This window comes from Caenorhabditis briggsae (genome assembly GCF_000004555.2).
Source record: "Caenorhabditis briggsae complete genome, chrV, whole genome shotgun sequence".
NCBI lineage: Eukaryota > Metazoa > Nematoda > Chromadorea > Rhabditida > Rhabditidae > Caenorhabditis > Caenorhabditis briggsae.
Genome location: NC_013488.2, coordinates 3,916,373 through 3,937,320, shown reverse-complemented (window position 1 = coordinate 3,937,320; position 20,948 = coordinate 3,916,373). Strand labels below are relative to the sequence as shown.

The following is a 20,948-nucleotide window of genomic DNA, read 5'->3' as shown; positions in this document are numbered from 1 at the left end:
TTTGACTTGTTTCCGAAAATACCCAAGAAATAGTACTTCAAATGTTTTTGGAGCACTGCTCGATAGTCTCCCTAATCAAAAATACAGACAAAACCACCCAGATTTGCTCATTTTGAATACGGAAGAGTAATAAACTAGTCAGAAGTTATATAAATGTGTGTTATCACAAGATTTGTGTGCTACTGGGTGATCAAAGGGCTACGATTCATTGAAGTTTTGAAACAAATCTCTTATTTGTGATTTCAGGGAGTATTTAGGCTACCAAATCTTGTAAAAAGACTTATTTTATCGTTTCTGTGCGCTTAAAAATTATGTTACCTCATTAAAATTTTTTTCGAAAAATTGTAAAAATTACCAAACGGGGTACCCCATGGCAACTTTTTTTCAAAAAAATTTTTTTTTGAAAAATGAGGAAACTTTTCCAGATTGTAGAGAAACATCTAAAAAGACGAATCACATTTGAAAAATTCCGAAAAACTGTTATTAATCTCTTCAAATAGTCGCTCCAAAAGTGAGAAATTAGTACTAAAATCACTTTAAGAGCCTATAACTTTTTTGTGAGGGGCAAGGGGCAAAAAATAAAAACAGCACTGTAATCCGCGTGTCCAAAAATAACAAAGACCAAAGTTTGAGCAAATTCTCAACCACTGTCTGAAAACACTTCCCTTGTAAATTAAAAATCCGCCACGGTTACGAGATGCACAATTTTGATACCTACACTGAGACAAAAAATGACCTGATTTGCTTAAAATTGAAAAAAGTTATTAAGTTTTGAGTGAAATGTTTGAAATTCCGATGGTCCAGCTTAATCCTCTTGGTACGCGAGAACCACTCAATAGATTGGTCTGATTATTGTATCGACATAAATGAAGATCCCTAATTTTATTTTCTGTTTTCAGATTTTTTCCAGGTACACTGGTTCGAGAGAAAACGGTCAGAAACCGCACAAAAATCGGGAAAAATTCGAAAAAAAATTTGTCTAAAAATAAAATATCGTGAATTTGTCTCGAAAAATTTTTCCCTTCTTCTCTTGGAACATCTTCTCACTAAAGTTTTTTTTTACTTTTTAGGTGTTGCTGATATCTCTGATTGCTAATACATAAAATCCAAACATTTTAGAAATTATTCTGACAGAGCGCTGAGCCAGGGCCGCAGGCCCTGTAACTGATTCCCCTAAACTTCCTACTTGTAAAGTTACAGGGCCGAAGGTCCTGTCCGGTCTGTTCGACCTGAGCGAGCGGAGCGAGAACAGACTGAAACTTGGATTAACTGATTCCAAAAAGCCAGGGCCGAAGTCCCTGCATTTGATTCCACCTAGATGCGCGGCACAGCCGCGCCTAGCGGAGTCGGCCGTAGGCCGAGGACGCTAGTCCATTAAGTGTGTTTTTTGGGTATGCGGTAGGTGAAACGGGGGTCATAAAAGATTGATTGGTTCATTTTTCTCTTTTCTAGATGCTCTTCACTATTGGGTTCTGGGCCGTTTACGAGGTGGTGAAATAAGATGAAAAGGATTTTTCTTTTATAAAAAGTATTTTTTCATAACTCATAGTACAGTAAATCAATCTACTTGGAACTGTAATTTTTTTAGATCACTGAGAGCTTCAAAATGATCCTAAACACGGCTCTAATAGTTGCCTTTTGGGTCCATGCACCTTTAAATTTAGGATTTTCAAAAACCACCAAACCTAAGCAGGTTTATAGGCATTTTGAAACTCTTGAGGTTAGGGATTTGAAAAGCATAGTTTCAAGTAATTTGGGTTACTGTAGGAAACCTGTTTAACCTGTTTAAAAATCGACATGACATAATGAATCCTATCTTATTTATCTTTTTTGGTATTGTATATCTCCATAAAATTCTCAGGAATTTTTCTTGAAGTACAGTAACTCAATCTACTTGAAACTACATATTACATTAAATTTAAATCATTGAGACCATTCAAATCAGCCCAAGCACGTCTTTAGTAGCTGCCTTTTGGATCCATGCACCTTCATATTTGGGATTACTGTAGAATTTCTAAAAACCGCTAAACGAAGGCATGTTTATACTCATTTTAAAGCTCTCGACGTTTTCAGTTTAAAAATCATGATTTCATAATCTGGCCAAAAGGTATTTCATCTGAAAATCTGTCCAAACATGATCTAACATTCAACTTCATTTTTGTCCGTTAGAAAAAAAGTGTGTGTGCCGGATGAGTATAAAATTACAAAAAAAGAAGGGTTGTGTGAAAAAAAAATTGTGAGGATGAAAAAGTTTTGTGCGAAGGGGAGGAGTCGGTTTGAGATGGCGATTTTTGTGTGGAATTTACAAAACCAGAAAAGGAAAGGACGGAGAGATAGGAAAAGGAGGATAGATAGAAAGAAGAAGAAGATCCATGTAGATGTTGAAAGAGGGGGATTCAGAAACTTGTGTTGTTGTATCAAAAAGAGAGAGAGAGATCAAGAAATTTGTCAGTTATTATCACACCAGCAGCAGCAGCGGCCTTATTTGCGTCTTCCGAAGGACATGATTTGGCGTTCGTAGTCTTCAGCACGCTTTCCGAATGCCATGATTGGCCGGTCGTATTCCATGGCGGCCGAACGTTTTCCGAATGACATGATGTCGCGGTCGTACATTGAAGCTGAACGCTTTCCAAAGCTCATGATGTCACGATAGAAGTCGGATGGGGCGGAACGCTTGCCAAAGGACATGATGTCACGGTCGAACTGAAAATGATGGTGGTTCAGGTTGGACCATGGAAGGTTCAGGTTGATTTTGGGGAAGCGGAAGTGCAACGTGTAGATCTATGAAGCCAAGTTACCTGATGCGTGTTGTCTAATGAGATGACCTAACTCAAAACGTTGTCATAACATTATGATGAGTAAGTTTTGCTTTATAAGGTTCAGTAGATGTTAGATCATACAATAGATCTCTGAACAAAGAAAGTGTATCAAGGAAGTGTATATATCTCGAAACTTGAGACTCCCGCTAAAGTCTCAAGAGCATCTTGTGATTTATAGGGGTCTCGAAAGTTTTGAAGTTTGGCGGGGTCAAGTCTCAAGGACCTCAATGGTTGTAGACCTGGTATCTAGTACATACAGTATAGGTCTATAGGACAGTCGATTTTCGATCATTTTCAGAAGTCTGGAGCTCGGCTGTCAAGTTTCAAATCACTTTATAATTTTAGAGAATGTAAAACAGACTGACCGGTACTGTATATGCCCCAATTCCGAGTTTGTCGGGAACCGGTCTACCGCGGTCCAGGTTTTCGTGGACTGATCTGCCCATTATTTCGGAGATAAGCTCAGCAAAATAAGCTCAAAATCTTCTAGGACCGCCAGACCGCTGAATTCAACCCATCCTAGAAGATTCCCCCTACTCACGTTTGGCTGTCTCTTTCCGAAGGCCATGATTCGTCGATCGTACATGTCGGCGGCATCAGCGGATCGCTTTCCGAACGACATGATATCCCGGGAGAAGTCGTTGCGCTTAGCACTTTGATTCTCGTCACGGCTGCCTGGAAAATTCGAATTGACATCACTAGAATGGAAGAACTAGAAGATTTGGTTACAATTAGTCTATCAAAGAGTTCGAATTTCAACTGGTGGTGTTTGATTTTGCATAGGATTAGACTACAGAGGAGGAATGAATACACAAACGAACCTTGACTGTAGGCCAACGATGTGAAGACTGCCAGAATGCAGAGGATCTGAAGTGATCGGTGCATATTATAACCCTGGAAAGAATGATGGTGGGGTGAGGATGAGGTCCGAACATTAATGAAAATAAGATTTTAAGATTAGAAAAATGTCTTCAAAAAGAAGAAAATGTGAAAAGAGAAAGAGAGAGAGGGAGAGAGAGAGAGAGAGAGAGAGAGAGAGAGAGAGAGAGAGAGAGCGAGAGAGAGAGAGAGAGAGAGAGAGAGAGAGAGAGAGAGAGAGAGAGAGAGAGACTTTCAGGTATTTATGGAACCTAGATCCCACATTTTGAATCCCTGCTTCTTCCGATTGAGTCCTCGGGTTTCTCACATCAGGTTCATGGTACCTGACCCTTATAACTCCTAGAGCTACCGTAATACCTGGGGCCCCTGACTTTCAAATTTATCCTCAATTATCTCAATTCCTTTGCAAGATATCAAAAAGTGCCCAACTGATGAATTGTTCGTCATGATATTTATTAACATTTTACCACCAGTTGACACAGTTTTGATATCTTGCACATGAATTGAAATAATTGAGCTCAATGGGGCCCTTCTATTACAGGTTATACAGTGACTTCAAGATCTAAAAACCGGGGGAAAGAACCCCAATGAAAACAAAAGAGCCACCCGTCCCAAAAAAGAGCACATCCTGTCCTTTCGACTAGCGAACTGAATGAGCTTGTCAGCATCAACCTCGGCTCTTCCCCGAAAGCCCCGCCCCTTTTCTTGCCCCAATACACTTGACGTCATGGAGTACTTCTTAAAAGGGAAAAGAAAAAGAGTATCTAGACAAGAAAAAGGACCAATCAATCTTTTTATGACCCCACTTTCACCTACCGTATACCCTAAAACACCCACATAATGGATGACTTTAGGAAATTGGGTTTTCGTAAAGCTGTCAAAATGGGGAAATGAGAAAAAAAGGAGAAGATTTTTTTCTTGAGAAATGAGAAATCTGGGTATGGTTGTGGTGTTTTAATGAGCTCTTTTTTGTTTTCGAAAAAAGGGGGTGGAGCGTATTTTTTTTTCGAAAAGTCTTCCTAATGAACCACGCGTCATTACTGTAGGCGGTGTGGTATGACGAATATGTATGTTTTGAGGTGTTCGGGGCTAATTAAACGAAAGAACCGTATAGTAAGAATGGGAACACAGAAGTTGTAACGAGGTGTGACGATAGGTGAAATAACAAAAAGAAAACAAAACAAAAATAATATACATGTAGAAATGGACGTTTTTGAAATTTCAGAGAACGGTGACGGTGGGGGATTTAGGACTTACGAAGAACTAAAATCGCTGATCATTTCAGAAATAGACAAGACTTGAGAAAGATCAGCGATTATGAGAAATTGAACATCGAAAATTTTGAAGTTCTGAAGTTTTTTAGATTCTATGGATTCTGAAATTCAGTGATTCTAAAATTCCTGGACGGTGAAATTTCAAGATTCTGAACTTCTAGAATTCCTAAAGCCTGATATTCTGGAATTCTGAGATTCTGAGATACTGAGATTCTGAGATTCTGAGATTCTGAGATTCTGAGATTCTGAGATTTTTTTTTATTTATTTTACATTCTGAAATTCTTTATATCAATTTTCCGAAAATCTCAAAATTTTGAAAAGTCTCAAAAAATTGAAAATCCTTTTAAAATCGAAAAATCTCCAAAATTCTAAGATCTCAAAAAATTCTGAAACCTCTGAAACATCAAAATTCAGAATCTTAGGACCTCAGAATCTCAGAATTTCAGATTTCCTGAGATTCTGAAATTTTGAGGTTCTGGAATTCTGAATCTCTGAAATCCGAATTTCTAATATCCTGAAATTCCGAAATTCTAAGATTCTAAGATTCTGAAATTCTTGTGTTGAAAGAATACGTGTCTTAGAATAAATTGAAAATAAATGTGCTAGGTAGGAGATAATCTTGGGATTAAAAGTTTAAAAATCGAAGAAAAACTTTTTTTCTGGAGGATGAGAAGGAAGATGGAACGAATTAGAACGGAAAAGAGACTGCGTCATGAACTGAAATCTGAATTCCTGATTTTTTCAGGTTAAAAAGTTCGAATAAAAAACAAAACATAGCTTGTGTGCTGACAACGGAAATGCATTTTTGAAAATTTTCGGCATTCTTGATCTTGTAAATAAAATTTTTTCAACTTCAAAAATTTTTATATGGCTTCTGTATGTTTGTTTCCAGGGGGAAGGGATTTATTTTCATTTCAAAGCGGTTCAAAAAATTTATAGGAGTGATGGAATGAGTCCTAGAGTGCCCTTAAACAAAGTTTTATAGACTTTATGGTTTATAAAATAAACTAATAATTTTGAAAGGGGTTTTATAGTTAAAACGATTCCAAGATAGCCAAGTTTGAGAGGTTGGTTTATTATAGACATAAAAAATATATAAGAGCACTTTTTAATAATTGGAAATTGACGATGAAGATAGAAAAAGAGCCGTGGGGGGATCTTAGAATCTCAGAATCTCAGAATCCTAAAATCTTAGAACCTCAGAATCTCGGAATTTCGCAATCCCTGATTTTTGGAATCTGGAAATTAGAGAAATTCGAAATTTCAAAGAAAATTTTGAGCCCATGTATCTCGGTGCCCGTAAAAGATATCAAAACGGGGTCAACTGATAAAATGTTTATCATAAATTGAAAATTATTTTGTCTGTTGACTTTTTGATATCTTCAACAGGAAACGAGGTAATTAAGGGCAAAGAAACTATCTTAATTAACAGATTTCAAAATCAAAAGTTCCAGTGCTAATAAAGAGTGATGGAAAAAAATAGATTTTGGAATTAGGAAAAACTACGTGAGATGGTTCTGAAACCTATGGCCCTAGAAGAGCACTATAATAAAAGAGAGAGAGAGATAGAGGAAAGAATCAGTTCTCGCTTCTCGGGGCTCCAGAATAGGAACTGGGAGAGAGGAGCCTGAGGATCCTTGGGATCCTGGGGATCCTGGGGATCCTGGGGATCCTGGGGATCCTGGGGATACTGGGAGCCTGGATCTGTGATCCAGCATCTGGATCAGGAGCATGGTCAAATGCTAGTGGAGGATCTAGAAACGGTGTTCCGAAGTAGTCTGCTATGAAATTCAAGATAATTTTTTTTTCCATTCCTGGAACTGAAATCAGGCAATACATGATTTGAGCAACATGATCGTTTGGAGCGCTTCTGATGGTTCAGACTGAAGATCAGAAGACATTTAGTTATTGATCTTACCATTTATTATTGAAACTGGATTGAAATAAATGATGAATCATTTTCAGAATTTCGGAATTTCAGAATTTTAGAATTTCAGAATTTCAGATTTCAACATTTCAGATTTCAGAATTTCAGAATCTCGGAATCTCAGAATCTCAGAATCTCAGAATCTCAGAATTTCAGAATTTTGGAATTTCAGAATCTGTGAATCTGAGGATGTCAAAATCACAGAATCGCAGAATCTCAGAATTTCAGAATCTCAGAACCTCAGGATTTCAGAATTTTAGAATTTCAAAATTTCAGATTTCAACATTTCAGATTTCAGAATTTCAGAATCTCGGAATCTCAGAATCTCAGAATCTCAGAATCTCAGAATTTCAGAATTTTGGAATTTCAGAATCTGTGAATTTGAGAATGTCAAAATCACAGAATCGCAGAATCTCAGAATTTCAGAATCTCAGAATCTCAGGATTTCAGAATTTTGGAATCTCAGAATCTTGGAATCTCTGAATCTCAGAAAAACGTTCAGGACATAAAAAATTCTCAAGTGATGTACTAAAATCCAAAAAATCCGAAAAAAAAACTACTAGACATATTTTTGAAAAACCAAAAAAATTCCAAATGAATGGCGAAGGAGGCAAAGTAAGCGTGAAAAAATACACCAACGTACACATACATACGTATGTATTTTATGGTGACTTCACACGGGCTAAGAGCACAGAGTCAAGTGCTCCGTGAGCACAAGAAGATGACCATGAAAAGAAGATGTCATTGCTCTGAAGACGTGGAAAATTGGAGGAGGGGGAGGAGATGCAAAAATTTATGGATATCCGGGGAAATTGGAAGTGCACACGTATAGTGCACACGTATAAGGAGATAGAGATATACAAATTGCGTGGGGTAGAAATTGAAATTGGGCAGGAGAAATTGGAAATTAATGGGTTCGATATCAATTTAAACTAGACATGAAAACGGACCATAGCTTCTATTAGAATAATTCTCGAACCAACTAACTTAAGCATGACAGAACTCGACAAGGACTACAATACTATTTGAATTACTGTAACGTCAATGAACAAAATTACAAGCCATGAAGCTGCAAATGCGGGCTAGGCCGGGAACTTTGTTCATAGACAAGATATATCATTCCAAATAGTATCATTTTGTAGTACTATTTCAGTTCTACCATATCTGATGTAATTGGTCCAGAAATAACAATTCTAAAAGAAACTATGGCAGGGCCCGTTGTCAAGTCCGATTTAAACGAACTTTTGCATAAGACCAGGCATGGGAAAAAGATTTTGAAAAAGCGCGTCATTGGAGTGTGGAGGGTCCAAATATTTCTAGGAAAAAAACGTGAAAAGTGGGGTGGAAAAAGTGCCCGAGGGGGGCGGGGAGGTGGAGCACAGGCTTAGTATACCAATTTGGGATTTAGAGTTTTAATCCCTTTGCTCAAAAGTAGATCATTCGTTTTTTTTTGTTTGAGAAGAAGAGAAAAGTGATTCATTTTTGGAAATTTCTGGAAGTTTTTCGGTTAAAAGATTCTGAGATTCTCAATTTTTCAGGTTCTGGGATTCTGAGATTTCTGAAGGGATTTGAGATTCTGGAATTTTCGGATTCTGAGATTCGTAGGTTTTGAGATTTTGAGATTCGGAGACTTTGAGATTCTAAGATTCTGAGATTCTGAGGTTCTGAGATTCTGGAATTCTGAGATTCTAAGATTCTGAGATTCTGAGCTTCTGAGTCTCTGAAATTCTGAGATTCTAAGATTCTGAGATTCTGAGGTTCTGAGATTCTGAGATTTTGGAACTCTGAATTTTTGAAATTCGGATTTTTGAGATTCTGAGATTCTGAGATTCTAAGATTCTAAGGTTCTGAGATTCTGAGAGTCTGAGATTCTGAGATTCTGAGATTCTGAGATTCTGAGATTCTGAAATTCTGAAATTCCTCATAACTTTTTCCCTCATAACGAAAATTCGAAATCCCATAATTTTCAAAATCCCAAGAAATTCAAAAATTCCAAAAATCTCAAAATTAAAACATTTTCAAAAATCACAACAATTCCAAAAATCCTAGAAATCCCAAAATCTTATCTAGTAGATTTCAAAAAGTCAACTTTTCGAATATCTCAAATTTCAACATTTTCAAAATTTTCAAAAATCCGGAAATTGAAAAATTATTAAATTCTTGAAAAGAGGGTTATGAAAACTTTCAGATTCCAACATTTTGAGACAAAAAATTAGAAAGCCTTGGAAACTTCAAAAGTAAAATTTCCCAACAACAAAATTAGTCCATTTTCTGTTTTTGAAACTTTATAAAAAAAAAAAGAAATAAATAATAAAATTACGTCACATTTTTTCTTCTCGAAGAACTTTCTCCGCCCTCTCATTTTGTTTTGAATCAAAAACTTGATTTTGACCTGCTACTAAAAAATTTATGATTTTTTCGCCATTTCCAAATTTTAGCACTTTTCCAAGAATCTGTTTTCTTTGTCCTACGTGAACTTCTTAAAGATCTTTTGAATCCCGACTACACCCACTTGAACAAGTAAAGAAATCAATCAAAAAGTTTGAAAAAATGCAAAAAAAATTACCCACATGACACTTCCTTCTATAGATAATCTATGAGATTTGATGGATTCTGAATTCAGCAAAAAAAAACTTTGGGATTTTTTAAAATTTACTGGACCCGGAAAAATGGGAAAGAGCAAAAAAGAGCCGAAAAGACAATAGGAGGACTACTGATCAAATTGTTCCTGGTGGAAATTCGGTTTCATGGAATTTTTCACGCCTTTTTTTCAGGAAGAGAAGAGGATTTAGGAAGATTTTTGGGATTGAAATGCGATAGTTTCGAATTAGCGCATTTCGGATTCTTTGGTCCCGAAATTGAGAAATTTTTCAGCAAAAAAAAAACCAAAGTCAAATTTAAAGTGGAAAATGAGAAAATGAAGAAATCAAAAGTTGGATTGAAATTTTGCGGGAAAAACATTTTGAAAGCATGAGAAAAAATTTAGGAATCTGAAAATCTTAAAAACCTCAGAATCTCTCTGAAAATTTAGAATTTCATAATTTCCGAATTTTGGAATCTCAGAATCTAAGGACCTCAGAATCTCAAAATCTCTAATTAAATAATTTTGTTGATGGAAAATTGTACTTTTGAAGTTTCCAAGGCCTTATAATTTTTTGTCGCAAAATCTTGTAATCTAAAGATATCACGTTTCAAAAATACAAAAATTCAAAAATTTTGAAAATTGGAAGTTTTGAGATTTTCAAGATTGTAGGATTTTGAATATTTTTGAAATTTTTCGAGTTTTTGGAATTTTTGAGATTTTCGAGATTTTTAAGATTTTGAGACTTTTAGGATTTCTCGAATTTTCAAAGTTTTTAATCTCAGAATCTCAGAATCTCAGAATCTCAAAATCTCAGAATCTCAGAATCTCAGGATCTCAGAATTTCAAAACTTCGGATTTTTAGAATCTCAGAATCTCACGATCTCTGAATCTTAGAATTTAGAATCTCACAATCTCGAAATCTCAGAATCTCAGAATCTCAGAATCTCAGAATCTCAGAACCTCAGAATCTCAGATTCTCACAATCTCAGAACCTCAGAATAGCAGAATCTTAGAATTTCTAGAGTTGTTGGGATTCTCGAAATTTCGAAAGTTATGAGGAATTTCAGAATCTCGAAATCTCGGAATCTCAGAATCTCAGAATCTCAGGATCTCAGAATCTCAGAATCTCAGAATCTCAGAATCTCAGAACCTCAAAATCTCAAAGTCTCAAGATCTCAGAATCTCAAAATCTCAGAATCTTAGAATCTCAGAATCTCAGAATCTCAGAATCTCAGAATTTCAGAATCTCAGAATCTCAGAATTTCAGAATCTCAGAATCTCAGAATCTCAGAATCTCAGGATCTCTGAATCTTAGAATCTCAGAATCTCAGAATCTCAGAATCTCAGAACCTCAGAATCTCAGAATCTCAGGATCTCTGAATCTTAGAATCTCAGGATCTCAGAATCTCAGAATCTCAGAACCTCAAAATCTCAAAGTCTCAAAATCTCAGAATCTCAAAAAAGTTCCTTCTACTTTAGACTTTCAAAGAATATGGAAATTTCCTTTTTTTTTTCGCCAAACAAGAAATGACAAAGAACCAGACTCAACTTTTATGGGGACATCAAAAAGTAATTCAATTTTTATTTCCATTTTTCCACTCAACACAACTTTTTGTGTTATGGATGAGTGTTCGAAAAATTGTCGAAATGGGACCTCAACATCGCAAAATCTTGGTATTTCAGAATCGCAGAATTTCAGAATTTCAGAATTTCAGAATTTCAGAATTTCAGAATTTCAGAACTTTAGAATTCTAGAATTTCTCAATTGCTGAATTGCTGAATTGCGGAGGTGCTGGATTTCAAATTTTCAGGATGTTTGCAACTTTTGAATCCTTAAATTTTTGAATTTTGGAATTTTTGAATTATTGAATGATTGAATTCGTGAAGTTTTGCATTTTTGAGTTTCAGAATCTCAGAATCTCAGAGTCTCATCATTTTAGAATTTCAGTATTTCAGTATTTCAGAATTTCAGAATTTCAGAATTTCAGAATTTCAGAATTTCAGAATTTCAGAATTTCAGAATTTCAGAATTTCAGAATTTTGAAATTTCAGAGTCTCAGAATTTTATAATTTCAGAACCTCAACGTTTTAGAATCTCACAATTTTGCTGTTGAGCTCAAAGAGCACAGATCCGTCAGCTAGAAATAAGAAGTGAACGATTATAAAAAAAGGAAAAAAGAAAAGAAATGGAAACGTATAAATGTTCGGATATATCTCTTGACTCATTGTTTTGAGCATGAAAATAACAACAATGTGTTTGGGACCCCATAGAAAATTGAACCCCGTTTTTGAATCTTGAAAAAAAGAGAAAAAAAAGTCCCGAGACTAACTATCAGAATTGGAAATTTTTAGATTTTTTGACGTCAGCTGATAAACACGTTCTAGAATTTGCAAAACGCACAGGTGTGTTGTTTTTGAAATTTCAAATAGTTTGTGATATGATTTCTAAGTTTTCTCGGATCTCAAGTATCGCATAGCATTTGAACATTGCAGAGAACGTTGTTTCAAAGTATCACTGAAAAAAGGAAAGTCTTGTGGGTCTTTTTCATCGATCGGTCCAGGGAAATTCACATTATGAGAGAGAACATGTTTTTTCTAAAATCTATAAAAATCAACGAAACAATCAGGGTCGAAAACAAAAAACGTCACCTTCAGAGGAAAGTAATTGAGTGTCTAAAAGAAGAAAAAGAGAGTCTACTTTTCTACTTTCCGTAAATTTCTCATCAAAGAAACTTTTATTCTCCCCCTTTCTCCCTCTCTTGAATAAGATAGAGACAAAGTCATTGAGAGGGTGGCGGTCACTTTTCTCGGAGCTCGTGAATGATTTATCAGCGGTCCTTGGGACTATGAGAGACAGGGAGAGAGCAAAAAATGAAAGTTTCGAAAGGTGAGATAATGGGAGTTCCGACGAAGAATAGTGAGAACTGTTAGATGGTGTTTTGGGACCTCGAGAATTTTGAAGCTCCACGGAGACCATGAGTCACGATTTCCATAAAACCTGTAATTGAAGGGCCCCACGTACTGTCAAGTTTGAGCTAATAAAGGTTACTGGATTTTCGGCTTTCAACAATGTTATGAGCAACTCAATATCTTAGGGTACATAGGGTACATCGGTTAAGAGAGAAAATCTGGAAAATGGTGCCAAATTCAAAAAGTTAACTCGATGTACCCTGATGATACCAAGATATACCCAAGGATCGGATTGGAGGTGCAGCGACGCTCCCGGCTGAGCTACGGTAGCTGCGTACTAAGTAGTACTAAAAACAAAAGAGACTATTATTGGCCAATACTGTAGATTTGCAGTTTGAAACCAGAAAAAAGGCATACAGTGCCGGTCAACAAGATATACAAAAACGTATTTTTCAGTTGATTTTCGGCCATTTTGATCATTTTCAGGAGTCTGGAGGTCGACTGACAAGTTTCCAAACACTTTGAAAACTTTAGGTGTAAAAAAGAGGTGTAAAAAAAGGTGTAAAAAAAGGTGTAAAAAAGAGGTGTAAAAAAAGACCTGGATTGAAAACTTCGCATTCACCGAAATTTTTGCAAATTCCTAGTTTTTCAGTTGTTTTGAAGGACACCTCTTTTTCCAAGTTTTTAGTACGAAAATGGGGCAAAAGGGGTATCCCTACGAAATCGGCAAATAGCTGGAAAACTAGAAAATTTGTAAAATTTTCGTGAATGCAAAGTTTTCAACCTGGGTATGTTTTACACCTTCTAAAGTTTTCAAAATGTTTGGAAACGACAGTCGATATCCAGACTCCTGAAAATGGTCAAAATGACCGAAAATTAACTGAAAAATACGTTTTTGTATATCTTGTTGACCGGTACTGTATGCAGGTCCGAAAAGCTAGCTATACCAACCAACCGCTTTGACCACGACCAAGACTGAAACTCAAACCACCCAGACAGAAAGTGACTTTTCCCCGCCGCCAGTATTCATTATTCAATTAGTTGGGTGTGTTCCAATGTCACTTCACCGGAAGAAACAAAACTAAAACCCTGTTTTTATTTTTCCCTGCAAATGAGCGACAAGCCAAGCGGTCAAGAATAGAGACAGAGAACGTAGTAATATGATTAGTTGTTGATTAGAAACATTTACTCCAAGAGAAGGAAGATTAGGTTATATGTGGCTGTTTCAAGTTCTAGGTATACGTATTAGTGAACTTTGAGGTTTGGGGTGAATCGAGTTTAAACTATAGGACCGCTTATTTTCGACTTCTTGACCGCGGAGCTCAGTTGATAGTGGAGAGGATCTCAATAGATTTTGGGGACATGAAAAAATGTTTTCTCAGCATTTTTGTTCTTATAAACCCATCTCAAGGATAGCTACGTCAAAATGTATACCATAACTCCGAATAACTCCAAAAAGCCTTTTGTATCCCCACCTTTAAGGGGCATATATAGCCAAAATTACAAGCTATACCACCTCTAATGCATTTATTGGTGTTTTGACCAAAAGGAAAACATGAAAACATTATTTTCAGATCACTCAAAAAAAAACTACTACAACTTTTTCCGTCTGTCATTCAAAAAGTGGCCCAACACAAAAATAAACCAATTGAATTTGGCCAACTCGCCACTCAAATCCACCCCTCGTGTGCTCTTTTCCCGGGGATGTACCTTTGGAGGTAGTAGGCAAATAAATAATACATCTAAATTTAAACTGAATGAATCCTTGATTATCGAACCTACTACAATTGGTCGTTGGTCAGAAGGTGAGCATAATAGATCAGAGAAAAGTTGGTGACGTGGATGGGTCTAGGCCAGAGACCTGGAGGAAAAATGGTCCTAGAAGCTCCCAAAAAAAGAGGACCATCTAGAAAATAAGAAATGGAATAGATTCGTTCCCTGGTATCAAGTTACACACAAACTAACTTTTCTATGTATTTTGAAAAACAAAAAAGGAGAAAGACCCCTATAATTTTAGTGTGTATCTCGTCCTTTGTACAGATAATTATAGAGTTAGGGGGTAAGGAAAAAATGGAACGGATCTGGAGAAGTTGGGGTATAATTTTGGGAAAAGATCACTACGGCTTCATCGTGGTGGCCCTGGGGCAGCCCTTTGGGTGCTTTCGACGTTATGTTGGCATGGGCGGCCGAAGAAGTACATATATTAGGGTCTCCAGAAAACCTAGGCCACGGTTCTTCGACCCAGTTAAGACATGTTACAGCAAGGAAAGGCAAGTAAGGGCAAGTTAGGGCAAATTAGGGCAAGCTAAGGCAAGATAAGGCAAGGTAAGGCAAGGTAAGGCGAGCAAGAGCAAACTATAGCAAGCTAGGGCAAGCTAGGGCAAGCTATAGCAAGCTAGAGCAAGCTAAGACAAGGTAAGACAAGCTAAAGCATGCTAAGGCAAGCTAAGGAAAGCCAAGGCAAGAAAAAAAACAAGCCAAGGCAAGCTAGGGTGAGCTAAGGTTCTGTTCAAAAAATTTTTTGACTAGAGAAAAGATTATTCGCGGAGGTTGGGGAAGCTTTTATTCCGGAATTAAAGGCAACATTTTGATCCCGTTAGCAGGATTATTCCATTGAAAAATATTGGATTAACTTTCTATGATCCAGATGAACTCAGGACTTTTTTCAGTTCAAGATTTTTGAGGTTCAGTAAAACCAATTTTTCAGAAGCGTCATTCTAGAGATCCGGGAGCTCAGTTCAAGATCCTTGAGTGTGCTCCAAAAAACAAGAATTCAAGTTTCAGTAAACCAAATTTCCTAGAGAGCAACTTCAAAGAAAAATGGCAACATTATTTAGTAGTATGGCAACTAACTGGTCCCGTGGGAGAAATCAACTTGGACCTGATGTCGAGGGTGGACGAACGAGACAAAAATAGAACATTATTATGATTCTTGGAAAAAAACACGCACACATCATTTTTCTTTTTTTTTTTCAAAAAAAACCGGAGGGGACTGTCGAAGAATTTGAAATTTGAAATAAAAATTGACTAAATAGGCGGATCCTTGATTTCTGAGGGGTGGGGTACAATGTGGTATTTTGTAGTGATAAAATGATGTGAGGGGTGAAAATATGAATACAAAAGTTAATTTTCCAAGGTATGTGTCATACAAAAAACAGGTGTTCCAGAATCGGAGAATACGCTTAGATAGTCTGGAATAGAAGCTAAGCACTTTGAGCTCAATTATCTCGGTTTCTCTGAGAGATATCAATACATTTTCAACTGATAAAATGTTTATGATGGTATCACCAAGTTTTTGTCAATTGAGAGATTTTTGATATATCTCATAGGAACCGAGATAAATGAGCTCAAAGTGAACATATAGGTGGGCGTCTATGGAGCACACTTTCTGGAAAAAAATCCTTTAGTCCGGTAGAGCAGGTTTACTTCACAAGCTGTCAAGTACGCGGCTCCTCTTTTAAACAATGTTCCACCCTATAGTTTCGGGTACACTGTAATGGGATGACCCCTCGTTAAACCAGAGGCCCATAAAAAATAGCGTGTTATTACGAGGAGACACAGAGAGGAGAAATTAAATGCACCCGTTTTATGGGGTACCGTAGAGGGATAAGGGAGGGGTAGTACGATTTTATGGGGTGTGACGGATTTCGGGGTTTTAGGGAATATACTATTTTGCGAAGGAGAAAATTATTTAAAAATTCATGAAAAACTCCTGGCCCTAGCCAGTTAGTTCCAAAATTTCACCTGGACTTGTATACAAAAATAAGTAAACAACTCGGGTCATGTGGCTTTTTCTATGATCTATTAGGCCGATCTACGCGATCGTATATGATAGGGTACGGTAGCCAAAAATCACTTTCGCCTTTCGAAGAAAAAAATAGGTTGACTTCTATGAAAAAAATAAGACTTTCTAAAATTAGAAATCGGTGAGGTCACAAAAACAAGAAAACATTCTTGTCGTTGTTTTCAAGATTTTTGAGTTTTGATGTTCTGTTTAAGATTTAGAAAAAATCAAAATTATTGAAAATTTTGGAATTGCAATATCAGGGATCTGGTCAATGCTATTGATGTGTCTAGATGATCTTTTTCTGCAAGGTGTCCAGTCAATCAAAAAATAAATAAATGCAGGTATTATATTTTTATTGACTCTAAGGGATTCTCTATTGTGCGAAATAATTCCTTATAGCCTTTGTAAAGGCAGGGTGGTCATTTCTTTTCATCGTTCAGTGACGACATAGTTTTCACCATACAACGGACCGGGCCGGGTTTTTTTTTTCAAATTTCGGAGACCCCGCCTGGCACGGGCCCGTCATTTCACAAGTTTCGAAAATTTCAAAAAAACATAACCCTTATGTGATTTTTTCGAGTTTTTTCGATCTTTTTTGATCAAACAGACAGATATTCCAAAAAAACAAAAAAAAGGAGAATATTATATTGAGATCTCAAAATTTGACTCAAAAACACAAGACTTTTAATGCCGGGGCTTCCGGGCTCACTGGGAAAATTGGTTTACTGGACCAGGCCGAGGCTTTGGAGGGCTGGCCGGAATATTACAAGTATGGTTTTCACTCACAATACCGGTCAATAAAATATGCAAAAGCGTATTTTGCAGGTGTTTTTCAGCCATTTCGACTATTTCTAGGAGTCTGGAGCTCGGCTGTCAAGTTTCCGATCACTTTGAAAATTTTGGAGGTTATGAAACAGACCTTTATTGAAAACTTTGCATTTACAGAATTATTTCTAAATTCTCTAGTTTTTCAGCTATTTGCCGATTTCTGAAAGACATTTCTTTTTTCACGTTTTCAGTACAAACACAAGGACCAAAATGGGTGTCTTTCAGAAATTGGCATATAACTGAAAAACTAGGAGTTTTCAAAAAATTCTGTGAATTCAAAGATTTCAACCTAGGCCTGTTTTACACTCTCCAAAGTTTTCAAAATGGTCGGAAAGTTGACAGCTGAGTTCCAGATTCCTGAAAATAGTCAAAATGAAATCAACTGAGAAATTCGTTTTTGTATATCTTATTAACCGGTACTGTACGCCAAAATTTTGTAAGAGATGTTTGAAATTTGTCAACTGACAAAATGTTTTTCACGATACCACAACATTCTAGTAGTTTGATACGTCTCATAAGAATGAAGATAATTGAGGTCAAAGATCAACTAGAAAATTCCTGATAATTTTGATTACCGGAATCTGGTACCTTGAAAAAATACCTTCCAGAAAACAGCAATCTTAATTTCATAATATTCCGAACCACCGTCAGATGAATTTTCTTCATCTGGTGTATCTCAAAACCCTAGATATCCTCTGAACCAAAAATGGGGGAACCAGTAAGTCAGTTGACCTAGATATCAGAGCAACGAAATCTTTGTTATGTATAAAACGCTAGACGCGTCTGTGAGGAGCGGAGAGACTAACCAGTAAAAAACTAGGTTTAATAGCGCCGAAGGCGCGCCAGCTAGCTGATTCTTAATTACAATTATGTTTAATAGTTAGGTCCTATTGGTATATGACTTTGTGGGACACAGAAAGTCTTGAAGGAATGTTTAAGCTAAATTCCAAATAAAATACTGGAATATTCTGGAAACTCCTCGAGATTCCAAGCAAATAAGGAATACCAGGTGATATTCAGGAAGTCCTAACCCACTCAGACATGTCATAATTCGGTATACATAGAGCGCTAACGTAAAAATGGGGGCCAGGTGAAAAATCGCAACATCAAATGACATGCAAATCGAATTGGACCTTAAAATCGAATTAGGTCAAGTTCATTTTTTTTCCGGCTTATGAAATTGATCACTTGGACCAAACATTGTTTTATATCCTCATAGGCGCATCTGAACAATTGTTCTGGATGATGTCAAGTGTAGACAAGTGTTTTTTTTTGTTGTTGAAAAATCGGAGTCATTCAAAAATTCAAAAATCGGAGGACACCAAACTTTATGAATTATTCTACACACATCTCTGTGTGTTGGAAAAGTCGAAAATCGTATTTAATTACATTTGAACCAAAACATAATTAACAAAATAAAATGGTGACTAACAAGTAATTCTGAAAATTTCAGCGAAAATTTTCTTGAGTCATGAAAATTTTATCTACGAACTTGTAATATGAGACTAAGACCACACATAATTATGGAAATATCAAGGGGGTGAAAGTTTAATTAATTTTGAAAAGGGTATGGAGTTTGAAAATATTAATAGATGTTGTTTAAAGTTTAATATTTTTTTACTCGGTTTGTATCACTTTTAAAGGAGCTGACAATAAATACTGAATTTTCGAATTTTTGAATTTCTGAATTTCTGAATTTCTAAATTTCTGAATTTCTAAATTTCTGAATTTCTGAATTTCTGAATTTTCGAATATCTGAATTTCTAAATTTCTGAATTTCTCAATTTCTGAATTTCTCAATTTCTCAATTTCTCAATTTCTCAATTTCTCAATTTCTCAATTTCTCAATTTCTCAATTTCTCAATTTCTCAATTTCTGAAGTTCTGAAGTTCTGAAATTCTGATATTCTGAAATTCTGAAATTCTGAAATTCTGAAACTCTGAAATTCTGAAATTCTGAAATTCTGAAATTCTGAAATTCTGATATTCTGAAATTCTGAAATTCTGAAATTCTGAAACTCTGAAACTCTGAAATTCTGAAATTCTGAAATTCTGAAATTCTGAAATTCTGAAATTCTGAAATTCTGAAATTCTGAAATTCTGAAATTCTGAAATTCTGAAATTCTGAAATTCTGAAATTCTGAAATTCTGAAATTCTGAAATTCTGAAATTCTGAAATTCTGAAATTCTGAAATTCTGAAATTCTGAAATTCTGAAATTCTGAAATTCTGAAATTCTGAAATTCTGAAATTCTGAAATTCTGAAATTCTGAAATTCTGAAATTCTGAAATTATGAAATTCTGAAATTCTGAAATTCTGAAATTCTGAAATTCTGAGATTCTGAATGTCTGAATGTCTGAAATTCTGAAATTCTGAAATTCTGAAATTCTGAGATTCTGAATGTCTGAATGTCTGAATTTTCTAAAAATTCCAACGGATCTATAATGTTCCAGAATCCTAGAAATTTCGCATCCCGGAAAACTTAGAAAACTTGAAAGTTCTGAAAAAAAAGAAAAATTCAAAAAACCTCATACCTGTAACTCAATGAAAAATCATATAAATTTCATCAGTTGAACATTTTTTAATCCAGTTTCAAAAAGTAATGGGGAGATCAATCACATAATTTCTTATTGATCTTGTCATCTCACTGCATGAATTGTCTAATTTCAGTTCCAGGAATCGAAAAAAATTATGTTGAATTTCACAGCAGATTTCTTCACAACGCTCGTTTCTAGATTCTCCACCAGCATTTGACCGGGGCCCGGGTTCGATCCTGGATCCCAGACCTCCAGAGCTCCAGAGCTCCAGAGCTCCAGAGCTTCAGCTCCAAAGCTTCAGCTCCAAAGCTCCAGAGCTCCAAAGCTCCAAAGCTCCAAAGCTCCAAAGCTCCAAAGCTCCAAAGCTCCAAAGCTCCAAAGCTCCAGAGCTCCAGCTCCAAAGCTCCAGCTCCAGAGCTCCAGCTCCAGAGCTCCAGCTCCAGAGCTCCAGCTCCAGAGCTCCAGCTCCAGAGCTCCAGCTCCAGAGCTCCAGCTCCAGAGCTCCAGCTCCAGAGCTCCAGCTCCAGAGCTCCAGCTCCAGAGCTCCAGCTCCAGAGCTCCAGCTCCAGAGCTCCAGCTCCAGAGCTCCAGCTCCAGAGCTCCAGGGGAGAACTGATTTTTTCCACCAATTCTCTCTTCCTTTATAGTGATCTCCCAGAGGTCAATGGGCCATAAGAAACCATCGCACGTAGTTTTTTTCTCTAATTCCAAAGTTTTTATTCACAAAAATAGTTTTTTTCTCCATCACGTTTTTAATAGCACTTGAATTTTCGATTTTTAAAGTCTGTGGAACTCTTATAAAAAAGGTTGTCCCTTTGACCCGAATTATCTCGTTTGCTGTTGAGATATCAAAAAGTGGTCAACTGAGAAAAAGTTTATTATAGCATCAAAAACATTTTTCTGTTGACCTCTTTTCGATATACCTTACAGGAACTTTTTTTTTCCTGTATCTTACAGGAACTGAGATATATTGGCTCAAGGTAAACGAACTATTCTCAACATAATTATTCACAAAGCAAATTTTATTGCAACGATACAACATTATATTGCTGGACAAAATAAAATAAAAATTTTCTTCCAATTACTGTAGTGAACATTTTTCGGGGGCAAAATCGAATGGTGGTGGTGGTGGGGGGATGGGACTGATGAAATGAGAAGATTGAGAAAAAATAAATCAATATCAGGTTAAAGAATTTGGTACGTCGAGTCACTGAGTATCAATTTGTTAGCGATTTGGATGGGTCATGGGTCTAGAAGAGCAAAAATTAGGAGGGGGACGATGACGTGGAATACGGAGTACGGTAGGTGCCGGGCTGAGTCAGTAATATGAATTGTCACTGAAGTAGATTGGGTAGCCGGAGCGTTCGTAGTCGCATAATCTGAAATGAAAATAAGGGTCATGA

The 20,948-nt window shown here is 36.3% G+C and overlaps 3 protein-coding genes across 3 annotated transcripts in view; 1 reads left to right on the top strand and 2 right to left on the bottom strand.

Annotated features, from left to right (window-relative positions):
- Nucleotides 1–2,481: 2,481 nt before the first annotated feature.
- Nucleotides 2,482–3,704, bottom strand: Cbr-nlp-13 (the record flags this gene model as incomplete). Its single annotated transcript, XM_002636126.1, has 3 exons — nucleotides 2,482–2,703; nucleotides 3,361–3,494; nucleotides 3,641–3,704. 3 exons carry the CDS (start codon nucleotides 3,702–3,704, stop codon nucleotides 2,482–2,484), a joined length of 420 nt encoding a protein of 139 aa, XP_002636172.1.
- A 14,011-nt stretch (nucleotides 3,705–17,715) lies between these two features.
- On the top strand, nucleotides 17,716–20,220 carry CBG01430 (the record flags this gene model as incomplete). The annotated part of the gene is made up of 2 exons (XM_002636127.1): nucleotides 17,716–17,727; nucleotides 19,744–20,220. 2 exons carry the CDS (start codon nucleotides 17,716–17,718, stop codon nucleotides 20,218–20,220), a joined length of 489 nt encoding a protein of 162 aa, XP_002636173.1.
- A 643-nt stretch (nucleotides 20,221–20,863) lies between these two features.
- The window catches only part of Cbr-nlp-9, a gene marked incomplete at both ends in the record, with an annotated part of 2,922 nt that continues 2,837 nt past the window's right edge, over nucleotides 20,864–20,948 (bottom strand). The window contains one exon of the mRNA XM_002636128.1: nucleotides 20,864–20,924. Within this exon, the coding sequence (XP_002636174.1) occupies nucleotides 20,864–20,924 (61 nt within the window). The remainder of the gene's footprint in view (nucleotides 20,925–20,948) is intronic.